General features: G+C 36.8%; 1 protein-coding gene across 4 annotated transcripts in view; it reads right to left on the reverse strand.

Moving 5' to 3' along the window:
- Positions 1-277: 277 nt before the first annotated feature.
- The window catches only part of DMXL2 (Dmx like 2), a 49,292-nt gene continuing 28,095 nt past the window's right edge, over positions 278-21,474 (reverse strand). Inside the window, exons 21-44 of one of the 4 annotated variants that reach the window (XM_064668797.1) lie at positions 21,218-21,315; positions 20,890-21,055; positions 19,658-19,922; positions 17,937-19,027; positions 16,610-16,801; positions 14,933-15,009; positions 14,528-14,655; positions 13,567-13,815; positions 11,768-11,949; positions 11,279-11,409; positions 10,707-10,792; positions 10,262-10,463; positions 9,422-9,539; positions 8,557-8,619; positions 8,077-8,163; positions 7,875-7,996; positions 7,074-7,212; positions 6,631-6,691; positions 6,422-6,549; positions 5,227-5,304; positions 4,534-4,625; positions 3,897-3,949; positions 2,933-3,150; positions 278-1,787 (exon numbers count right to left, since the gene is read on the reverse strand). In XM_064668797.1, the coding sequence (XP_064524867.1) occupies positions 1,578-1,787; positions 2,933-3,150; positions 3,897-3,949; positions 4,534-4,625; positions 5,227-5,304; positions 6,422-6,549; positions 6,631-6,691; positions 7,074-7,212; positions 7,875-7,996; positions 8,077-8,163; positions 8,557-8,619; positions 9,422-9,539; positions 10,262-10,463; positions 10,707-10,792; positions 11,279-11,409; positions 11,768-11,949; positions 13,567-13,815; positions 14,528-14,655; positions 14,933-15,009; positions 16,610-16,801; positions 17,937-19,027; positions 19,658-19,922; positions 20,890-21,055; positions 21,218-21,315 (4,236 nt within the window). In that variant the 3' untranslated portion in view covers positions 278-1,577. Of the gene's footprint in view, positions 1,788-2,932; positions 3,151-3,896; positions 3,950-4,533; positions 4,626-5,226; positions 5,305-6,421; positions 6,550-6,630; positions 6,692-7,073; positions 7,213-7,874; positions 7,997-8,076; positions 8,164-8,556; positions 8,620-9,421; positions 9,540-10,261; positions 10,464-10,706; positions 10,793-11,278; positions 11,410-11,767; positions 11,950-13,566; positions 13,816-14,527; positions 14,659-14,932; positions 15,010-16,609; positions 16,802-17,936; positions 19,028-19,657; positions 19,923-20,889; positions 21,056-21,217; positions 21,316-21,474 lie in introns of all 4 variants that reach the window. The other 3 variants (XM_064668796.1, XM_064668799.1, XM_064668798.1) reach the window with 3 other exon arrangements.

Below are 21,474 nucleotides of genomic sequence, written 5' to 3' on the forward strand. Positions count from 1 at the left end.
GGTAAACTTCTGCATGACATTGTTGATCAACCTCTTGGAGGAGGAAGGCCAGGAAATGCTGCCTCTTTTCTCAGTGACAGGACCAGCCTGTGCTTCTTGCAGCTATGGAACTAAATCCCATTAACCTTATGCTTTGCTAGAACAGCTGAAAATAAAATAGTTTTTAGCTCAGTACAGTTTGAGGTCAAGGTAAAGCTAGCTTAAGCAGCACCCAGTCAATCTACTGGAGATTTAGATAAATCTGTTTAAATATAAGCAAGAGTTCTGGAATGGGCTATTCCATGAAATAAAAGTAATTTATTTAACTTACAAAGGCAAAACTAAACAATGACACTTACTCTTCTTTCTTCTCATAATTCTCATACTTCATAGGCTGCAATTTAAAATCACCTTTGGAGAAAGGTGCTTTTTATTCTAGAATATCTTACAATACAGCACAGACATCAAAATTTTCATTGGAGGAATAAGACAGTTTGTTAACATTTAAATACGCAGACATCCGTTCCAGTCATTGAAGAACATGGGTTTTGTTTACAACAGAAAAATACATCTGACAACAGTAGCTAGTTATATTACAAGCAAACAATATTGAACTCTGCATAGTTTATACAATATACTCTGGTAATAATTTAATTACCAGTTTTATCCACTATTTACTAGCTGGCCACATAAAGCCTGACATTCATCTGAAATGTGGCATTATATGTTCCATTGGTATTCTCTTAACAGCTTCATTTAATGAAGTATTTTCTGGACAAATGACTTCAAAAACTAAAAGCTGACTAGAATGATGGATGTCTTCACTACAAACATTTAGTGCTTACAATACATTCCTAAAGTAAAGGCAGGTGTCCAATAGAAAACATAGCTCTCAGAAAGAAAGGAAAATAGTGTGCAAAATTAAAAACCATCGCATTTAAAAATATGCTGATGTGCAAGTTACAGTATCAACTGTGCAATAATACTAACTGGAAAAAAAAATCTCAGCATAAAATGATACATCTCTCACAGTACGTCCTTGATTGCACATGTTCCACGGCATTTGCATCCATTACACTTTCTGGCGAAAATCAAATACACTGAGTACCCTTAATTAAAACTAAACTATTTTACAATGAGAAGTTGTACACATGCTTCAATTAGTGAGAAAAACTGGAATAAAAGTAATCAGAATCATGTCAGAAATGCTCACTGACTTGTAGAGCCACAGTGCTTGTTAAGTGACTGACGACTGTCAGAATCTTTGCAAGACACTTACTAAATGCAGCTTGTGGGTTACTGAAGTATAACCCCTCTCTGTCCAACTGTACTGAATTGAATTCTTTGCTTTCACAATATAGTACATGCATTTCCACCCCACAGATCCTTATGGGCATATTCAAAATATACCCATTGTAAAAGCGTTGGTTTTCTTGGGTTTTTTTTGTTTTTGTTTTTTAAATATCTTTTCCCCCACAATACTTAATGCTGCAGTAACTGCTTTGAAAGGAAACACGTTTTCTTTCCACAGTGCATATCACTGTGTTTTTAGCTACTTAAAGGGACATTATATAAAACCAGGATTAGCTCACATAACTCTACAGAATGTCAAAAATGCCTGAAGGTACATTGAAAGCATTGGGAAGAACCCTCATTTTCAGAGTGCCATCTGCTCCACAGGAGAAGATTCGGTTGCCTTGCACAGTTTCAATCTGGGTGACACCAGCACCAATGTTTCTGAAAAGGGACTGCTTTGCGTGTTCATTTTTAAACGAGTGAATTAAATTGTAGCCAGTCAGTCTCCACACCTGTATCAAAAGAATGACAAAAGGAGATGAAAATTCAAGGATTTGTATTTTTCCCCCCTAATGTTTCAGATTCCTGGTTGTTCTAAACGCTATTCAGCAAAGGTAAAGGATATTTATTGTTGTCTAGTAGCAACAATCACTACAAGTCCAAGACTCTTGGGAGGCTCTTGATGCAGTGTAAGGCTACCTTAGCATGGACCAGCTGGTCACTGGGCAGGGTGAATCAGAGTCCTACTGATCAGAGTCCTACTCCCAGCTTCCCCCCATGAAAGCTGCAGAAATAAGGTTGCATTTTCATCCAAGATATCTATGGACAGCTTTCCAGCTGCTGGCAGTGCTTTCCTGCTAAGGAATGCTGCAGGGAGTAAGCTTCACAATTATTAAGCATGCAGAGTCATAGGAAGCATGGCTGTGTGTTGGATCCTAAGCAGCAGGAGCCCTCATCAAGGCCAGGCCACAATCTGTGCAGAGGCACAGAAAGCACCTACTAAACGCTTTGCAGCCCAGCTAAAAGGAAAGAAATCTTTTTCTCCTTCTCTTTATCATATTCTTGTATTTCCTTCCTTTAGTATTCATGAAAAGAGCCCTTTAAAACAGGGACTGTATTTCTGGTTTGGTTTTTTTGTTTTGATGTTGATGTTTGTTTCTTACTACTCTGACATCTTAGTAGTTGTCTGGGGCATCAAGAGAAAAAATACAACTTGGTGTTACAGAAACTTTACACAATGTTGAAGCTGCTGAGCGCCCCCTGTGTTACAAAGAATTGTCCAAAGGCAAAAACAGAACATTTTTAAGAGAGAGGGAAAAACAAACCTAAGATTTCAGAACCGTGCACTTTGTTTATCCACTTAAAATTCAGTCTCACAACTTTAAAAAGACTAATATTTAGAGGAGGACAAAACCTACTTGCTTTAGAAGGCTACTAGTACATTTAAGTTTGTATTATAAATGTAAGGCAAGCATCCTGTATATCAAGTGTAGGTTTGGGTTTTTTGGGTTTTTGTTTTGTTTTGTTTTGTTTGGGTTTTTGTTTTGGTTTTTGTTTTGTTACTGCATTTATCTGGCTATTTGCAACATGCTGATCAACATATACACTACTTCAGCTCAACCCTCTCCTATAGAACCCAGCTTCTCCAATTCCTTACCTTCATGTTGCCTTCTGCTGAGCCTGTGACAAAATAGTCCTCAGAAGGATCCAGGGCAAGGGCCTTAACAGCTGACTCGTGGGCTTGGAAGGTAAAAAGGATTTGCCTCTGCCTGATGTCAAAGATGCAGATATATCCCTTCCTACCTCCAGAAATTAGCAGTTGATGCTTGGGTGCATACTGAAGTACTGTGGCACCGTGGTCATGACAAGTGAAGGCTGAAGAAGAAGGATGTCAGAATTTAATAGACTTGAAACTGTAAGTAGCTTCCACACTTAAGAAGCATTTCTTCTATAAATTATTATCTGAATATTTTTTAATTTTACAGATACATTCCTTCATATAGGTACTGCCTTATCAGCTGACAAAAGAGCTATCTAGATCTAATGCACAAGAAAATACGATATGCAGTCTAATTTATTTTAGAATACAGATACACAGCTGAACTTATAATTTGAGATATATTAATTAAGTGCCAGTTTAAGTGAAAGCATGAGAGTTTGATAATGCAACCTTAATTAGTCTGCTGTTAGGTTTTGTTTTCAGGACTGTACTGAGATATTTTAGACTTTATTAATACTGTCATAAAAGGAGTTTTATGTATGACCTTATGGACTCTCCCATCTCTGGAAGTGTTCAAGGTCAGGATGGATTGGGTGCTTAGTAACCTGGTCTAGTGGAAAGTGTCCCTGCTCATGGCAGGGGGGTTGGAAAGGGATGATTTTTAAGGTCCTTTCCAAGCCAAACCTTTGCATGATTCTATGACCTATGACTTTTCTATATAGAGGAGATTAACATCGTGCTAGAGAATGTATAGTACCAGTTCTGGTTCATGCTTCCCTATGCAATACATACTCAGACCTGTTCCCCAGTAAAGGTTTTTTCCTTTGCACTAAATACATTCACAAGCTGTATTTCCTTAGTCAGTAAGAAGCAGAGGTTTAATTTTCACTGCAGTACTTACCATGTATAAGACTGTTACCAGATGAAACCAAAGTGTCCCAGAGGCACACATTTCTGAGGGGGAGAAAAGAAAGTCATTATGCCCTGTTACTAAGTGATTCATGGGGTGACATGACTCAGAAAAGGTCCACATTTTATGTCAGTCTAGAAAGTAAAACTGAACAAGCAGCTCTTGATACTCTGCAGTCATTGTAGAACATATGCAAAGAACTAAGAACTTTTAATTCCTTTCTCTGTTCTTTTATGCTTTTTAGTGGAACTATATGTTCTACCTTTAAGATGTGTACCGACCCCAGGTTGTACCAAGACATTATAGAAGTTTTTCTTTTTGGACAAAAAGAATTGTCCTCTTTGCTGAATATATTTCTCCCTCCAGCAACGGCATCACATCACACTGCATTTGGAATACAACTTGAAAAAACTGGTTAACTATTGACCCCTCCTCACAAAAATTAATTTTGGGGAGCAAGTAACTGAAAGAATGATGTTCAAAGAAATCATCTAGCAAGTTCAAGCTGTAACAAAGCTTAGAACACTGAGCCTTAGAATGTCAGTCACATGAATGCCCAAGAGCTACCACGTTAATGGAGATGAACAGGTAGTTTTGATGAAATTCCTCATTGTTTCTTTAAACACACCTGTTATCATTGGATTGTCCCGATGTAGCAACTAGGCTTGAAGAGGTTATAAATGCAAAGTCACTTGTGGTTTTACTGTGGCACTGCCAACTCTATTAAAAAACAGAACAAACAAAAAAGGCGTAATCTTACCAGATGTTGTTTGCATCAAAAGTTACTACTATGACTCTGATGTCAGTGATAGCAAAACACAAGCAGTCTTTTACACAAAGCTCAAAACTGACAGTTTGAAACTTCAGAGAATGGAACAATGGATTAAAAATCCAGTATAAAATAAAAAGATACTAAAATTAGTGACCTTTAGCAAATCCACAATATAGTGTATGACAACAGCCTGAATTTCAAATTAAGCATGATTTTCATGGACTGTTAAGAAGTAGTGAAAAGAATTGAAGAGTGTATTTCCACTAAGTTTTGGGATTGTAAAGTCATTACCTGTAGCTCTGATTTTTAATTTAATCAAGGGTAATGCTGAAGTAGTATTTGTAATTACACTGCAGCTTACGGTTATTGTGCAATTAGTTTTCCAAAGATGCACTACTGGCACTCTACAGTTGTTTTGACAGAGTATGCCAAGTAAAAAGCAGCAAAATAAAAAATGTCTCAGTAAAGTCATATGCTCTTAGCTCATCTGAAGTCTCAGAGACTTCCCTTTCCCCTGTAATAAGAAAAAAATTAATTCTGTTTACTTACCAGATAGGGCTTAGGATTTGAGGTGGTTTGGTTTACTTGCCAAATACTTAGAAAACCTTCACCATCAGCAACACCACACTGCAAGGAATGAACTGCATTTATTATCATAATGTACTGGTTACTGGATGTTTACTTCATAATAATTAATAATAGTAAACTGCCAACTTCAGGAAAAAAAACACCTAAACCACCAAACCTTCACCTGTAAATGGAATATCAACAACAGTGATGGTCAAGTACAAAAAAATAGTGTAGAAGCCAAGTGAGTTCAGTGCTGATTGTTTAATGATTATTTAAGGATTGATGCTCTCCTGCATGTGCAACTCTTTTCTGGAAATGAAGGCTTTGTAAGCATGGAAGCTTATCTTTCAAATCCTAATGTTAAATGCTAAGGCTTACAGAGGCATCATTACTCCATGACTCTACTTGAAAATGCTTAGAAAAGGAAAATGCATGATATATCATAAAAGCATGATGAGGACAATTGTGGAAGGACTGGGCTCTATCATGAATGGTAAAATGACAGTTATATTAATACTGTATATCCCATACAGCATATTCTGTATTTTACAAAATAATTTTAGAAATATTTAGAATTATTTTTTATATTTTCTCCTTTTAGTTGGATTTCATGAGTCCCACCCGAGTGACCTTTGTGTGAAGCACGGTGACAACTAGTACATCTGAATTTGTGACTTAAGATTGATTCCCATGTGATGGTAAGACTGCAATATCTCAAAACACAATTTTAAAATCAGTTTAAATTACATTTTATGCAACTTGACAATCTCTGAGGTCTTTTCCAACCTTAATGCTTCTACGATTCTATTGCTGATACAAGTGTGCTTCTGTAAAATAAGGATGCCCAATAGTTTTTTTAAATATTTAATTTTAAAAGGTTACCACATGGGAACACAGATTTCAGAACAGAGAGAATAAACAGTGTGAAAATGCAGCAAATGGGATATGGGATAGCAGTGTGAAGTGACAGAAGAGAAAGGAGAACAAGGGTCAGTGTTACAAAGCTCCCACATGCAGACAAAATGAATGATACTGCCCATGCCCTCATTGGAGGACACCATAACAGCTCTGCATGCCACCAGTTACAACTGATTTAGAGGTCACAGCACAATCAAATTTTTCCTTATGAATAAAAACCCAACATCCCCCCAAAACCCCTAAATGTTGTACTTACCTTATTGCCCTGGGAATTGAAATACATCCTGGTAACCCTGGCATTCCCAGCCTGTCGGAAGCAAACCAACTGCTGTGGTCTTGTCCATTCGAACATTCGAACGCTGCCATCCTGGGCTCCTGTAAGGTCTAAGATAAAAGATGTTTATTAATACCACAGTATTTTGTAGAAAATTGTTTATTCCATACCAGTAAGTGTGATTCACTTACAATACTGGTGGACTGGATGTGAAGCCATTCTCTTGACGTTATTCAGATTTCTTTTAATAAGCTTAATATAAAACAAAGAAAAATCAGAATAATTTTGAAAAAAGGCACAAATGCACTCTTCAGTTTTGTTTATACTACTACATGGTGAGTGTCCCCCAGCTAAAAAAAGTTAAACTAACGTTATTTGCGTGGTCCTACATCAAAGCTCCCATAAGAAAGAAAAATGATGTATCATTGTTTTCTGTATCACAATAATTCTGTGCCACAGTATACAAGAAAATGCTTAGTTTGGCCTTATTTTTGGCCAGTTATTGGTCACCATTGGCCTTTTATGCCAACGTTAAATTAACAGTAAGATGACTAATACGCACTAGGTCTCTCTACTAAACAACACACAAAAAAAGTGATGCTCTCCTTAGTTGCATGCACAGAAGAGTACCTACCACACCAGCTCCAGTGCTGGTTTGACCAGTGCCCAACCATGGCATAGATGGAGATGGTTGTATCTGACTCACTCCAAACGACGGGGCAGTTGACTGAGTGAGTGTTGTGGTGGAACCACGGAAGTCAATGTCATCAGAACTGTGAAAGAACAGCAGTGTTCTGCTTTAAACAGATGTTTCTTTCCTTCTAATGCTCTTTGCTTATTTGTCAAGAGCCTAAGGGCAGTGTGGTAGAGGAAGTGATTACAATAAGACTATAAATTGATAATTCCTCCACTTATATAGTACGAATTCCTTCCAAATGCTCCAAAGCTATTCAGTTTTAATCTCAAGAGATGATCCTAATATAAGGATATAAGCTCTCTTGAGAAGAATATTGTTGTACTATTCCTGACCTGTGTGTGCAGCGTGCAAGGGAATGTGGTACAGAGGAGTGCTCACAGATCTCAGCACAGTAATGGAGCAGACAGTAATCCAGGCTATTGTATTATACAGCCAGCATCAGCTACCACAACTACCCTCCACACTGAAATGATGCAAAAGAACTACAGTGTTTCTAAGGTATTCCTTTATTAGCTTATGTACCATGGAATTTGACTTCACTGTGCAGTGCAAACATGCCTAAAGACACTAATTATTCTCTTGCATTCCCTCACCCATTTGTAAAGCAACCTGAAACTTACCGAAGAAGAGTAAATAACTTTTTTGGTAGGCTCCATTTGTGCCTACACAGGTATTATATATTCAGCCTCACAGTAAACCAATACTCTTATTAATTTAACCACAAAGAAACAATCTTACCTTTTAGATTCTCTGTCATATTCTTCCCCAATCCATATAAACGACTGAGCAGCCAGTAGAGCTGAAATATCAAGTTCTTGAACATCATGTGTAGATGCCAAAACAATTTCATTGCTGTTTGCCTATGCAGCACAAATACAAAATTTATACTAACTATAATTAGGATCTTTTTATTACACTTCTTGTAGTACTTGAGGCTTACCTTGTTAACTGCAAATGCCATTATCATATCTGATTCTTTGTGAATGATTTTTGCTTTTCCTCCAGGGTAGCCAAGATCTGCTTCAACCTACAAAACATTTATAAACAACTTCAGTTAATATGAAAATCCATTTTGTAGCGGTACATTCAGAGTGCAAAAATCTATACAAAATTCATGCAAGAAAAGTTCAGTGGCCTCAGCATTGTTTCGGAAGCTAAACTTTAGACTTCTCATACTCTTTGGTGTTGTAGAAGCCAAAAGTTGTGTCTGAGCGTAAGAAACAGAAGTTGTGTGTGCAACGCTATTTACGAGGTGTTCACTCATCCCAATTATCAGGACATCTGAAGTTAGTTCAGTGATTAAAAGCCTGCCACACAGACTACACAGAACATACAGCTTCTGTTAGTCACATTAGAGAAAGAAAGCCAGTTCCACAGAACTTTTAAGAATGTGCTAGAGGTTTGGGAGAAGGGATACTACCTTGTTTTTGTGATCTTCTGCTACGCAGTTTTGTTTGACCTGCTCCACACGATCTTCTACAGACTACATAACATCACACAGTCACAAACACAAAACACATGCACAAACAAATATAAAAAAAGAATGAAACATTCCAAACTAGATTTTAAAGGCCACTCTGTCAGTAAATGATGACAAATGTATTTTTAACTTTTTATAAAAGGCACAGAAACTAAGACAGGAATCTAAACAAACTCACTTAAAATGTAATGCCTCCTAGATGAACACAAGATGTATGATATAGTAAATAAATGGAGGAGTAATACACACACAAACTCCATACTTACAGGAATTCTTAAAGATACTATATCATATACTTATTTCCCATGATAGTTATGTGTTGGTTTAAGTTTTCAGTTAGAACTTACAGCAGCTGTAACTGGTACAATTTGTAAAGCCCCATATTATATATTACTATATAATATTACTCTTATATGTATATATTACTCATGCATATATACATATACACAAATTAATAGTGCATTTAAATTTCTTTTTCTGTATGACACACCAAAAAAATATTACATGAATATTCAAATTCATTTGCTTATTACCATTATCACAAATGTTCTGTTTATTAGGACAGTATTCAGATACATAAAGGTGAGCTATGTCTTGTCTACATATATTCTGTTCAGTTGATATTCCAATCAATAACATGGCAGTCACGTTGATTTTGAAAAAAAATCCAAACACTTTTAAATGAAAGAAAGGAAACCGAAATGTTAACGAAAAATGGAAAGAAAAAATAAAATAAATACTGGGGAGACTGAGGAACAGTTATAATTGAAGTTTCTTTTAAAAAAAAGTTACATCCTTTGTTTACCTCACTCTGCTTTCTTTTCTTTGTGAATATATATCTTATGAAAGTCTCCTGAAGAAGTTCTTGCTTCACAAGAAAATGCCAGAGCCTTTTTGCTGGAAGAGCTGAGTAATCCTTTGATCTGGATAAAACAGAAGGAGGAAAGAAACAGAGAATATGCTAAGTTGGAAGGGACCCATCAGGATCATCTAAGTCCAACTCCTGGCCCTGCACAGGACAGCCCCAAGAGTCACACTGGGATGTGCCTGAGAGCATTGTCCAAACACTTCTTGAACTCAGACAGGTCTGGTGCTGTGACCACTGCCCTGGGGCACCTGTTCCAGCACTAAACCAACCTCTGGGTGAAGAAACTTTTCCTGATACCCAACCTAAACCTTCCCTGACTCAGCTTCATGCTGTTCCCTCGGGTCCTGTCTCTGGTCACCACAGAAAAGAGATCAGCGCCTGCCCCTCCTCTTCCCCTCACAAGGAAGTTGTAACTGCAATGAGGTCTCCCCTCAGTCTCCTCTTCTCCAGGCTGAACAGACCAAGTGCCCTCAGCCACTCCTCATACGGCTTTCCCTCAAGGCCCTTCAGCATCCTCGTTGCCCTCCTTTGGACACTCTCTAACAGCTTTATATCCTTTCTATACTGTGACACCCAAAACTGCCCCAATATTCCAGGTGAGGCCGCCCCAGTGCAGAGCAGAGTGGGACAATCCCCTCTCTCGCCCGGTGATGCTGTGCCTGATGGCCCCCAGGGCACAGTTGGCCCTCCTGGCTGCCATGTTTAACATTAGTAGGAAATACTCTTCAGAATTTCTGTGATCAGAGAAGGTGTCTTTGCTAAGAAAAAAATACTTACTTGAACGGTGTGTTTTCAGGTTCAATCATTGCTTTGTTGCGGAGAAGAGCTGGTCCTGCACCCACACCAAGGTCACTGGGGTAAGTATTGATGTAGTTTGGTGGTGGGCCTTCAAATTGGTCCATTCTGTCTTGAAGAATCTGTTCCCAGTGTTCCAAATTTTTTATTACAGCAATGCCCAATGGTGATGTTACAGGCAGATCTAAACAAAAATATTACTCAGTTAAGGCTTAGAGACAAAAAATAATCTAAGTTATGGTGTGTATAAAAACCCCAGAATAATACAGCCATCCAAAAAAATAAACCTGAAAGGAAATGTATGTATTGGCTATTGTAAAAAATAAGGTATTTAGTTATTTAAATTTTAAAATTAAAATTAAAAAGCAAAGTCTTACAGAGAGTCACATATAAAGAAAAATAAAATGTAAAGCAGGATTTAACATACCAGTGAATTCCAGACCAGCAATGGGAAAGAAATTCTTAATGTTGTGCAGAACTAATTTTACCATTGTCAGATGTAGAAGAGCCCAGCTGTATAAAAAGAATAGATTTAGTTATGTTAAAATAACATTAAGAGCTACCTACAGAATATTTTTCTTCAATCAGGGTTAGAGTAACAGTGTAGATGTGTTTTATTTAATCTACACCTCATTCAAAACCTACATGCTTGAATCAGTAGCCTAAAACATTGTTTTGGAGCTGGCATTGGGGTACCTTATGCTCTTTGCGTCTTAAAAATGAAGATAGGGGTTTCTTATTTGTTTTCCCTTCCCCAAAAAAACGCAAACCACACAGCTTTGACTTCCTAATCCCTTTTTTTTTGGCAAGTAAATGGGAAACTGTGATGAGAATCTGTCACTTTGGTAATCCCATTGCCACAGATAAATCTATCCACAGTACTAAAGTTATTTGACTTAAAACTGGATGGTGCTGAAGACCTGTATTTTTTTTTTAGATTTGGAAGCAAAGATAGGCACATGACATAATTGTTCTAAAACACTGACAATTTCTGCTAACCTGTAAGAATTGGCATCTGTGTGTTCCTGGATCTGTACATCAGAGAGGAAAGCGTCATCCTCCTCCTCATCACTGTGAATGCTTTCATCAGAATCATATATAACACCACTGTCTGATAAAGGAAGAAATGGCTGCAATGCAAAGTAAAAGTCTGCTATGAAAGCTATTTTCTGATTTCTTAATATTCAACTCTTATTTCAATTATCACTGTCACTGAGTTTAAATGACAGCAATTTAAAATATAAATAAATTTCACTATAATATAAGCAAATAGCAAAGGGAAAAGTGTTAATCTGTACTATTGACAAGAGACACGTTTTGAAGGTGAAGTAATAGACTTGTAGGCTCTTCATCTTTTATTAACAAGATAATATTCTGCATCTTACAAGAAAGAGCACTCAGAATTTTCACATTATTTTTATCCTTTAAAACTTAATGGAAGTAATATCCTGCTATGAACTGTAACTTTCATTTTTCATTTTAAATTACCTTTGCCATAAAATAGTCCCACATGCTGAGTTCTGGAGGAATAAACTTTTCTTTGTAAGAGGGTCTTTCTGCAGGTACAGGAGGTGGTACATTGCTATCTTTCACTGGTCTTCCTGGCACCAGCATTCTCATATTAAAGCGGCGGCGATGTTTATCCATTTCTTCTGATGGAAGAGGAGGTGCTAAATTCAGGTCATTAAAAAAGCTGATATTAATACTGCATCTTTAAAATGGCTGTATTTTGTAACTGAAGCAACTAACACCACTGTTATTGGTACTAATTTCTACTGACTCAGAATCAAAGGCAGCCTAAATAAAGTAAGTGTAATCATAAAAAAGTTCACTTACGATAAATTCAATAACTGTGGCATTTAGACATTGGACATGTTATGAGAAGTGCATTTTATTTTACATTTATATACTGGATTAAGTTCTCAGGAGATGTACCTTTCAAGAAAAAAATCTTTTATCTAAAAATTTCTCAAGAAAGAAATTAAGAAACTCAGAAATTTTGTTGAGAAAGAAAGCAATATATAAAATATCACTAAACAGTAAGATGCACTATTAGCAGTAGTTATCAAAATATAAGCCAAGGAACTCTTAAGATAGAGAAGAAAATTTGAATAGAGACAGGCTTTTTGACACCTGAAGTCTGTTTTAAAGTGTTATGACTTAAACTGCCATAACACTTATCAAAATTTTATTGTGGAATTTGTTCTTCGAAGTCTTATTGGCCAGGCAACATTGAAGATCACACTTACTTTATTACAAGGGAACTAGATACTTAAAAACTTTTTTTTTTTTCCAAAAAGCCACTACCAACACTCATCTACACTGCAAGTCTTTACAAACCTTCGTTACCATCCTCTGAAACATCAGAAGCTGTAGCAGCTTGTAGGTTAAAGGAAAACAGAATACATCTCAAATAAACACAACTTATATAACTTATTCATATTAACACCTTGTGAAAATAACTGCCCTAAATGAGTTCAAGTTATTCCACGAATGACAAAAACCTGTTGTGCATACTTATAATGGTGCAATGCCTTATTACTATTTGGGTTTATATCTTGGATATGGAATGCCTAATTTTTGCATAACTTTCAAGCCTATTGTTGATTTGAAAGTTTATGTGACATGATTTGCAGTATTGCTGCAGTGCGAAGTCCTATGACAAATGGTTGTATTTTTCTTTGTCTTCAGAGCCTGAATTCAATCTCCACTTTGGCTTTTCCACAAGCAGTATATTAAGACTTGCTCATCTGTCTTTGTAAAAATCCTGGGGTTAGCTGGAGCTTACATATGCATAACCTGTTTTTCTGACAGATGAAGTTGATATTTCTCCTCTGTGGTTTGTGCTAGGTGAAATCCTACCTTGCTATAGAAATTGGTTTCAGAAATACTGTTTCCAACTTACTGCAGTCATTAAACAGTAACACTCATCTCACAAACAAAACCCCAGAGATATTAACACTGATCCATATAGTCTGTTTTTCACTAAAAATCATGGCCGAATGTCCTGAAAAGGTTATAAGTAAGCATCTAATAGTAATATTAGTAATATAACAACTGTACAGTTTTTATGGCAAATTTAAAATGTGCTGGGTGCCATTACAAATGACAACTGCAAGGCTAATATTTCTTTCTGCTTTTTAGTTAATGTAACAGTTTTCTTGCCAGTACATTCTTAAATCCTGCTTGCTTGGTTTTGGTCTTTAAAAGGAAAGAAACCTTTCCTACCAGGCTACTAAAAGGTATAAAATGCAAATCATTAGTATGACCTTCAGAGAAGGATGTACCTGGAATATTTTCCGACTGCCTCCGAGGTTTGACAAGAAGCTTCACTCCCCCACCAAAAACAGCCGCCCACATGCGACTGTTCAAAGGGTGGGCGGCCAGTCGGAACAACTCGTTGCAGGAATTGGTTGCAAGGGCGTGGATGAGGAGGCTCAGGTAGACAGCTACCACAGCTTCACAAAGGAGGATGTTGAGCTTTGGTTGATCTTCATCCTGAGCTGAACTTAACAGATTGATGAGCGAACTCACGCCTGCAAAGAGAAAAAGAGGAAAAATTCGGCGTTAAATGAGTAGGAGGACAAATGGGGAAAAAAGGAAGTGTTTCACCTCTACATTTTATGGTAAATATCCACTAATACATGATGCTTTTATTCAGACAAAACATACTAAAATATACTTAGTATATACATATATATATATATATACACACACACTAATAAATAATATGCTAATAGTTTTTTTTAAATAATAAAGATCAAAATGACAAAAAGTCTTCTTGGGTCTGGGACTTCTGCATTGAACTTCTCTGCCAATACTATGGGCAGCTCAGCATACCTATGAAATTCCTGCACTGTTTCTACAGTTCACCTTAAAAAACTAAATTTATACTCATACATTGGAATTAGCTATTCTGATGGCTATACCAACTACAGCATATATTTAAGACAGTACTGCAGAGACAGCTAACAGAAATAGCTTTGCTAGAGGGTTAGGCAGGCTGGAGGAAAACATTTTAGAATGACAAATGATCATTGATTTTATCCTAAAGATCACAGTTTCTTCTTCAAGCAAGATGTCTGCCATATAGAAAGTTTATTTTAATTAGTTTTGATACGTGAAAAAGTTAAAGGTTGTCATTAATTTGAGAACTAAATCAGAAACATCATATTACAGGACAGTGAAGTAATTTCGAAATGTGGAGCTGGTCCAGTGGTGCTAAAAATAACCTTATATTTGTCTCACCAGGCCACTGAGCAGGAGATGAGTTTGGAGTTGCATGCTCTTCGATACTTTCTGTCCTCAGCCTGCGTCGATCACTCAAAAGCAGCCCTTGGTAAACCATCCCAGTAAACTGATTGGCTTCTGCTTGACTGCTAAACACAAATACATTTTTTTCTGATGAGAAAGTGAGTGTCCCAAGTGACAGTGACATCAGGTTTTCCTATTGTTTATTGACAAAACCTGAATGGTTGGTGTTATTTGTGTAAAAGTGATCGTGGGTATCAAAGCTAGCAATGTGTAAACTGTGTAAGTATATCCACACGCAAACATTTAATCCCTTTTTTAGACACATGCAGGAAGAACTTCCATTTAGGATTTATAAAGTATACTCCAAAGGTAGGACTGTAAGAAAATTTCCCTCTTTACCTGTAGCTGTGGCTGTCACATAGTGCTTGATAAATGGATGCAGAAAGTGAAGCTGCTAAAGAATGAAGTGTGTACACCTAAAATAAAAAGAACCAATAAGCTACATGTTTTATATAAAATGTGATCAAACTACAATTCTTTTTAAAGAACATTGGAAATGTGTTCTGCAGGGCTGTCCTAGTTTTAAACCAAGTGCAAGAAACAGTAACTGAACATTACTTTAAGTTTACAATGTAGTGCTAAGAAAATCCCAACTGTTTGTTCGAGATAATTTGATGGCAGTCACAACCTTCTAGTATTATGTCAAGATAATTAACTTGATTATAATACAGAACAGCCGCAGTAAATGAGCACACTGAAGGAGTGATTAAGTATGTCCTCTTATGATAATGAATTTGATGGAATGGTTCCTGCAAGCTGTACTATATAACATTGCAGTTCAATGTAGTAACAGTTGCTCAATATGCATAAAATACAAAAATTTGTGTAGTCATTATATAATTATTTTATCTAAAATCTCTTTTTTACCTCAGTTATGTGCTTATAAATTTCCGTAAGTCTCCAGGAGTAACAAGAATAACTCCATTTTTGCCTCACAATGCAACAGAAACAGTCCAGTTCTTAAACAGAAGAAATGCAAGGATTTCTTGGAAAGCTCAATGAAATCCACAGTGTGAAGAAAATGGTACTGTCAAACTGTTAAAAAAGTAAACTTTTTTAAACTCACCCTCTGTTTGTTCCTATCTTTCCTACTGTCTTTCCATTTAATCAAATATTAGGTCTTAGATTAAAACTATGAATTATTTAAATGGTTGTCTTGCAGTTAGGAAGTGTCAGCTCTTCTTTCTGAATTCTCTTTTAAGAATTTATGAGTTTTTAGAGTAAGAAAGATGCTTGCTGTAGCACAGTGCAGAATGGAGAAGAAGTCAAGATGTAAGAGAGAAAATGAGATGTAAATGAGCTTGGGTTACAGTTTAGAACTTAATTGCCTTGCAGTGGGACATTCCACTTACTTTCCTGTTTTTCCCTACTTTCATTTAGTCAAATTAATTTAGATTGGTATTCATGTTCATTAAATATACAAAATAAATGATTTAGGTTCTTGCTAATTAACTGTGTCCTAGTCTCATGCTCTTTGGCTTTTTCCCCTCCTGTATTTACTGAATTTGAATAGAATTTATTCACCCCTAAGTACACAGTTAGATAAAGTATTTCACCACGGTTCTGTAAAAAACCCTTGTACAGTTGGGGAAATCTGCACTACAGTAAGGTTTATAGTATCTATATTAATAGATTACTATAATATAACTTACGGTCTCATCTCTACTTCCATTAGTCTCCCTACAGGATTCGATCAGAATGAGAATAATTAGTTAACTTCCATGATCATGCTGTTTTAAGAGGCAAGAATTTGTGTTTCAGTGAACATTCACATTTGGAATAGTTTCCTGAGAAAAACCAGAATTTGGATGAAAGGGAACTAACTAGACTCAAAAAGATGTCAGAAAGCAATTAGTTAACCAGCATGTTCACTTCACCAGACTTAAAGGAGAAGGTCAGCATTGTAAAAAGGTAAGTGCTGAAAAATTAACTCAAACACTACATTTTATTTTTCACATGCTCACTCCCCATTTTATAAAAAAAGTCATTCAGCATCTCCTGAAAGCTTTTCATTACCTTGACATCTTCAACATTAGGATGTGGTGGTGATTTCATCTGCACGATAGTGTAAAGAATATCATGAATGTGGTTGTTTAAATACAGCACAGGATTAGCTATCACAGTTTTTGTGGATGCTATGCTTGCAGAAAGCAGGGGTAGTGTTGTGGGTAGTGGAAGTGGAGACTGAAGTTGTTTCACAGTAGTTTCCTGTTTAAAAGAAAAGACTGTATTTAAAATTATTGCTTTGAGAAAAACAAGTTTAGAAATAGACATAATTTTACGTATTTTATTTACATAATTTTACATCTGAAATATATTTCCCAGGTTATTTGTCCTCTTCCACTGCTGTCCACTCAGTACAGACGGAATTTTACTGTCAAAAGTAAGTTCTTATTTACTATAATAACAAGGTTCAGACCTGATAGCCATGTTTGCTTTTTGATTAAGTGCAGGAAGAGTACTTTCATGTAGTTCATTAGGAAGTGTTGAGATTGTCTATTAAGGGATATTAACTAAAACTGTACTTGCATTAGCATAAGTCAACATGATACTCACTGGTCTGAGTTTAGTAACAAAGTCAAATTTGCACTCATCTGAGTTTCTCAAGGGGAAATGAACAGAACTTTTTTTATTCTTAAAAGTACTAAGAATGTACTAAAAAATACTAAAATGCTAAGCCAAGTACCACCAAAACAGCTGTCTATTGCTTCGATTTGAAATATGAGAAATCTAGCATTAGAGCGTGTTAAATTACTTGCCCAGTATCAGATTATCTGCTGTAGCTCAGGTTAGTCATTAACATTTGCTATAAAATATCTCTTTTTGTATGAAATAAATGTAGAAAATGCCATAATATAGTAAAAGAAAGCACTACTCTGTCTGACTTTATATTATTTGTTGAACTTTGCAGCTAAAACCCCATTTCTTGTAGCATCCTTGGATGATTTGCAGAGGTGTAGGGAATGAGATTTTACTGTATTTCAGTAAGTGTGAATTTGATTTATTATATAGGTACCTAGAATACTGTGAGCAAAATTATGCCATTGTAACACAGATATAATGCTGCAACTATAATATAAACAGCAACTTTTATATTCCACAATTATAAGTAGCCTGATCCTCAGCATCACGTAACAGGTTCTTAAGAACCAAGTAATCAGGATGTGGAACAGCAGCACACTTAGATACAAAGTTCTTTCTCCCAGAACATTAAAATGACCTTGATCATTAGGCTTGCAGAACACAAGAAGCATCTATCTAGGCACAAACTTAGGCATTTGACATAACTGACAGTCTGGAACTGTTCACATTCATGAATAGAAATTAGTTGAATTTGTTTTACCTGCTGTGACTCTTGCAGCAAGAACTTCAGCTCCATTCTTACAGATGCTAAGCCTCCACCTTGTGCCCCATGAAGACTACAGTAACTTAGAAAAACTCTCAGCAGAGCTTGGTTCTTCTGCAGCCACCACTTCCTTCTTTCAGCATGTTCTCGTTTTGCCTGTAACCTCCGTCTCTCTATCTGGTGCCGTTCATAGGAACCAATATCTGGCTTATCCATAATATCTTCGTGGTCAAGTAGATCCCCATTTACTTTGGTATAGGTTTTACAATAGTCCTTGTCCCCTGCATCATGGTTGCATATTTCATGCATAGCAGCAATCTCTTTTTCAAGCCAGTTGTACAGCTGAAACCTGAGCTTTCCTCCGTCCACTTCGTAACCTGTAGCCAAAGTCCTCAGTTCAGTCATAAGGATCTTCAAACAGGCTCTGAACTTCAATTGTTCAGCAATAACATCAACCTCAGTGTCTCCTGCATCAGAAACCTCCCCACGTGGTGTTTGTGCCATGCTTGTGTCTGGGGTTCTCTCATCTTCTCCACTCTTAGAATCGGATTTTTTCATCATTAAGCCAACATCCTTGTCCTCTTCATCTGACCCACTTTTGTCTTCACCCCAATCAAGAGTAAGGGGCTCATCATCAAATTTTACTGCTGGTTGACTCCAGTCAAATTGTGCTGAAGATTCAGCAGTATTATCCAAAGCAAAGGAAGTTGAAATGGGCTTTGACCAGTCTATATCACCAATTCCAGCACCATCCTGTAGGGCTTTGGAATCTGAAACACCATCCTGTATAGGAGGACTGGATGAATCTTTTTCTGCATCTACAGTAGACTTTTTTCTTACTTTTGGAATTTTGGAAAGAACTTCAAGAGCTAGCACAGGGCAGCCCACTTTGAAGTGAGCATTTGCAGTAGTGAAGAATAATTTTCTTTCTATAAGATTAATTTTATCCACAAAGCTTTTCTCAGTTGTTAGACCTAAGGTGGCCAAGGTTCCTTCTGGGGAGCTGAAATATCTTCTGATGAGCAAAGGGTGGGTCCGAAGATAATTGTAAAAACTGAATACCATAGGGTTGCATGATTTGACGATAACTAAGGAATTAAACAGATAAGACACCTTTTGAAAATGGCTTTAAAATGGTATTATTCTGTTTTGCAGTATTTCCTGCATTAGACATTTGCCAAAACACAAGAACATAGACAGCTTTGGGTCTAGTCACCAAAACAAAATGAAAGAATTACTTACTCCCCACAAAAAGATTAAAGGTATGAGCTGAATGAGTAGAAAGATACTAAATTCTCTCATTTGCCTCACTGCTATATTGCATTCACTAAGCCTAAACACAGCTGAGACTATCAGCCAAATAGAGATTTCCCCAAGAAAGGCAATATGAAACCTATGTAGACACCTGTCATTTAAACATTAATCTTGAAGAGATGAGACAGGAAATCCTGCTAGAATACTGCTAATTCCTAGAAGCAAGAATGAGAATTTAAGTCCACTGGAATAAAGACGAGCCAGCACTCAGTACTAGAGAAGTATTGTAAGGAAGTATCAAAGACAGCCCTCCTGAGCTTAGCTGACACCAGGAACCAAGTCTGGTATCAGAGGGTTGGAGAGAATCCTCAGAAAAAACTGGAAAAAGATTTTTATCTTTTTATTTAGTATTTCTCCTTCTCTTCTTAATAAGTTTGTCCCAACACACTAATGTTATTGCTTACCTGGGTTTTCATCATCATCTTTAGGTGTTTGTTCCAATAATGTATCCAGTGCTCGTGTGTAATCTTTCATTATCCAGTATGCAATGCTTCTCAGAAATGGATCAGGATGCAGTTTAGTACAACTAAACCCGGTTCCATCCTTCTGGCAACCCAAAATCTTTTCATAAAGGATGGAGGTGTATGTGACAGAGGTTTCAAACTCTGATTCATACAGACGAGCAATGACCATAGCCAGCTGGATGTCTTCCATTTTCTCCAGGCACACCTATGATAAGCAGTGGGGAAAAGGTTGTTTTATGAGGAAAAGGTTGTTTTATAAAATAAAGTGAATAGCAATATATGTTTACAAGACAGATTTTTTTTTTTCTCATCATATCTGTTCTTTAAAGTATAAATTAATCTTTGGGTCAAAAACGTGACAAGTACTCTATATCCAAGTAAGATATTTTCTTCTGTTTGGAAAGAGGTGTACTTTTCCCTATTTCAGGAATTGTGATAGGCATAGTGGTACATCAGCATGTAAAAAATTAATATGGCAGAAGTAAAAATGTCTATTTTTATTCTATCTAGTAGTATAATTGTACCCTCCAACTTTAATGTTATTACATCACTGGTAAGATATTTTTCACACTGTCTTGTGTGCAGAATTACATCTCAGAGGAAGATACATTCTCCAGTGAAAACAAACATACTGCATAGAAATAGGCAGGATAACTAAAGATTCTCTAATTGCCATACTCTCCTGAGAGGTACTGCTTAGCTTATGATCCTGGTCACAGCTCCCACCTCCCGTGTGGCAAGGAACTTCACAGCTCCACTGAAAAGGGATCCCTGGGCTGCTTCAAGAGAACTCTTGACTTCTTTTTCTACTCGATGTAGTATCAATAGGTCATGCAGAATAGCTGGAGGCTGAACACACTGCTACAGTTTAACTGTGCTGATCAAACTGAGTTTTGCCAGAAAGGTCACTACTAGTATTCCCAAGAGTGCTTCCACTGAGCACTGATGTATCTGAACAATTATTCCGGCCTTCAGATCGGCTTCCATGACACTTCTCACAGTAGTGTGGAGGTAAATGGTATGTCTGCAGGGCACAAGGGGCTCCTGTGTGGACATACCATCCCATTTTGTGCTGCCGCAATTTGTGAAAACTTATTCAGAGAACAGCGTGCAAGGATGTAGCTACATAGGTCAAATTAGAAATTGAAACTTAATTTCTCAAAAGCAGATACCTCTATAGCATCTTTTAGTGAACCTGCCAGCAAGAAAAATGCAGCTGACTGCTCAAAACGTTGTTTTCCCAACAAAGCAAAAGCATTTTTTAAAGCAGCTTTACGCCATCGATCTTCATTGAAGTTGTGGCTGAAAAAGGCAGTCATCTTTTCATCATGCTGGGACCTGCATAGAGAAATGCAATGTATACAGCTATTTATTACATAACCTTAGCATACTATCACTTGAGCAACATTACTTGAAATTAAACTCTAATCTTGAATGAATTCTGCTTTGCATTCCTGGTTCCAGTAAGATTTTATCAAACTTACAGTTAGCAGAACTCACCTGAACAGACCCCACACCACTGCCTTTTTCTTCATAGCAAGGTAAAAAAGTGCAGCATCTAAGGCATCATTGTTCCTCTGGAATGAAGCTTTTGCAACCTGTAGTAAACAAAGCCTACTATTACTAATGGAAATATAAAAGGTTGCCTTTACCCACATAACTCGTGTTCTTTAGCTGTTTAACAGGGAGGATGGTTTAGTGACTGCATTATCTCTACAAACCAACAAAGTAACTTCTGTGAGAATGTTTTACTCACA

Source organism: Pseudopipra pipra, chromosome 12 (genome assembly GCF_036250125.1).
Source record: "Pseudopipra pipra isolate bDixPip1 chromosome 12, bDixPip1.hap1, whole genome shotgun sequence".
Classification (NCBI taxonomy): Eukaryota; Metazoa; Chordata; class Aves; order Passeriformes; family Pipridae; genus Pseudopipra; species Pseudopipra pipra.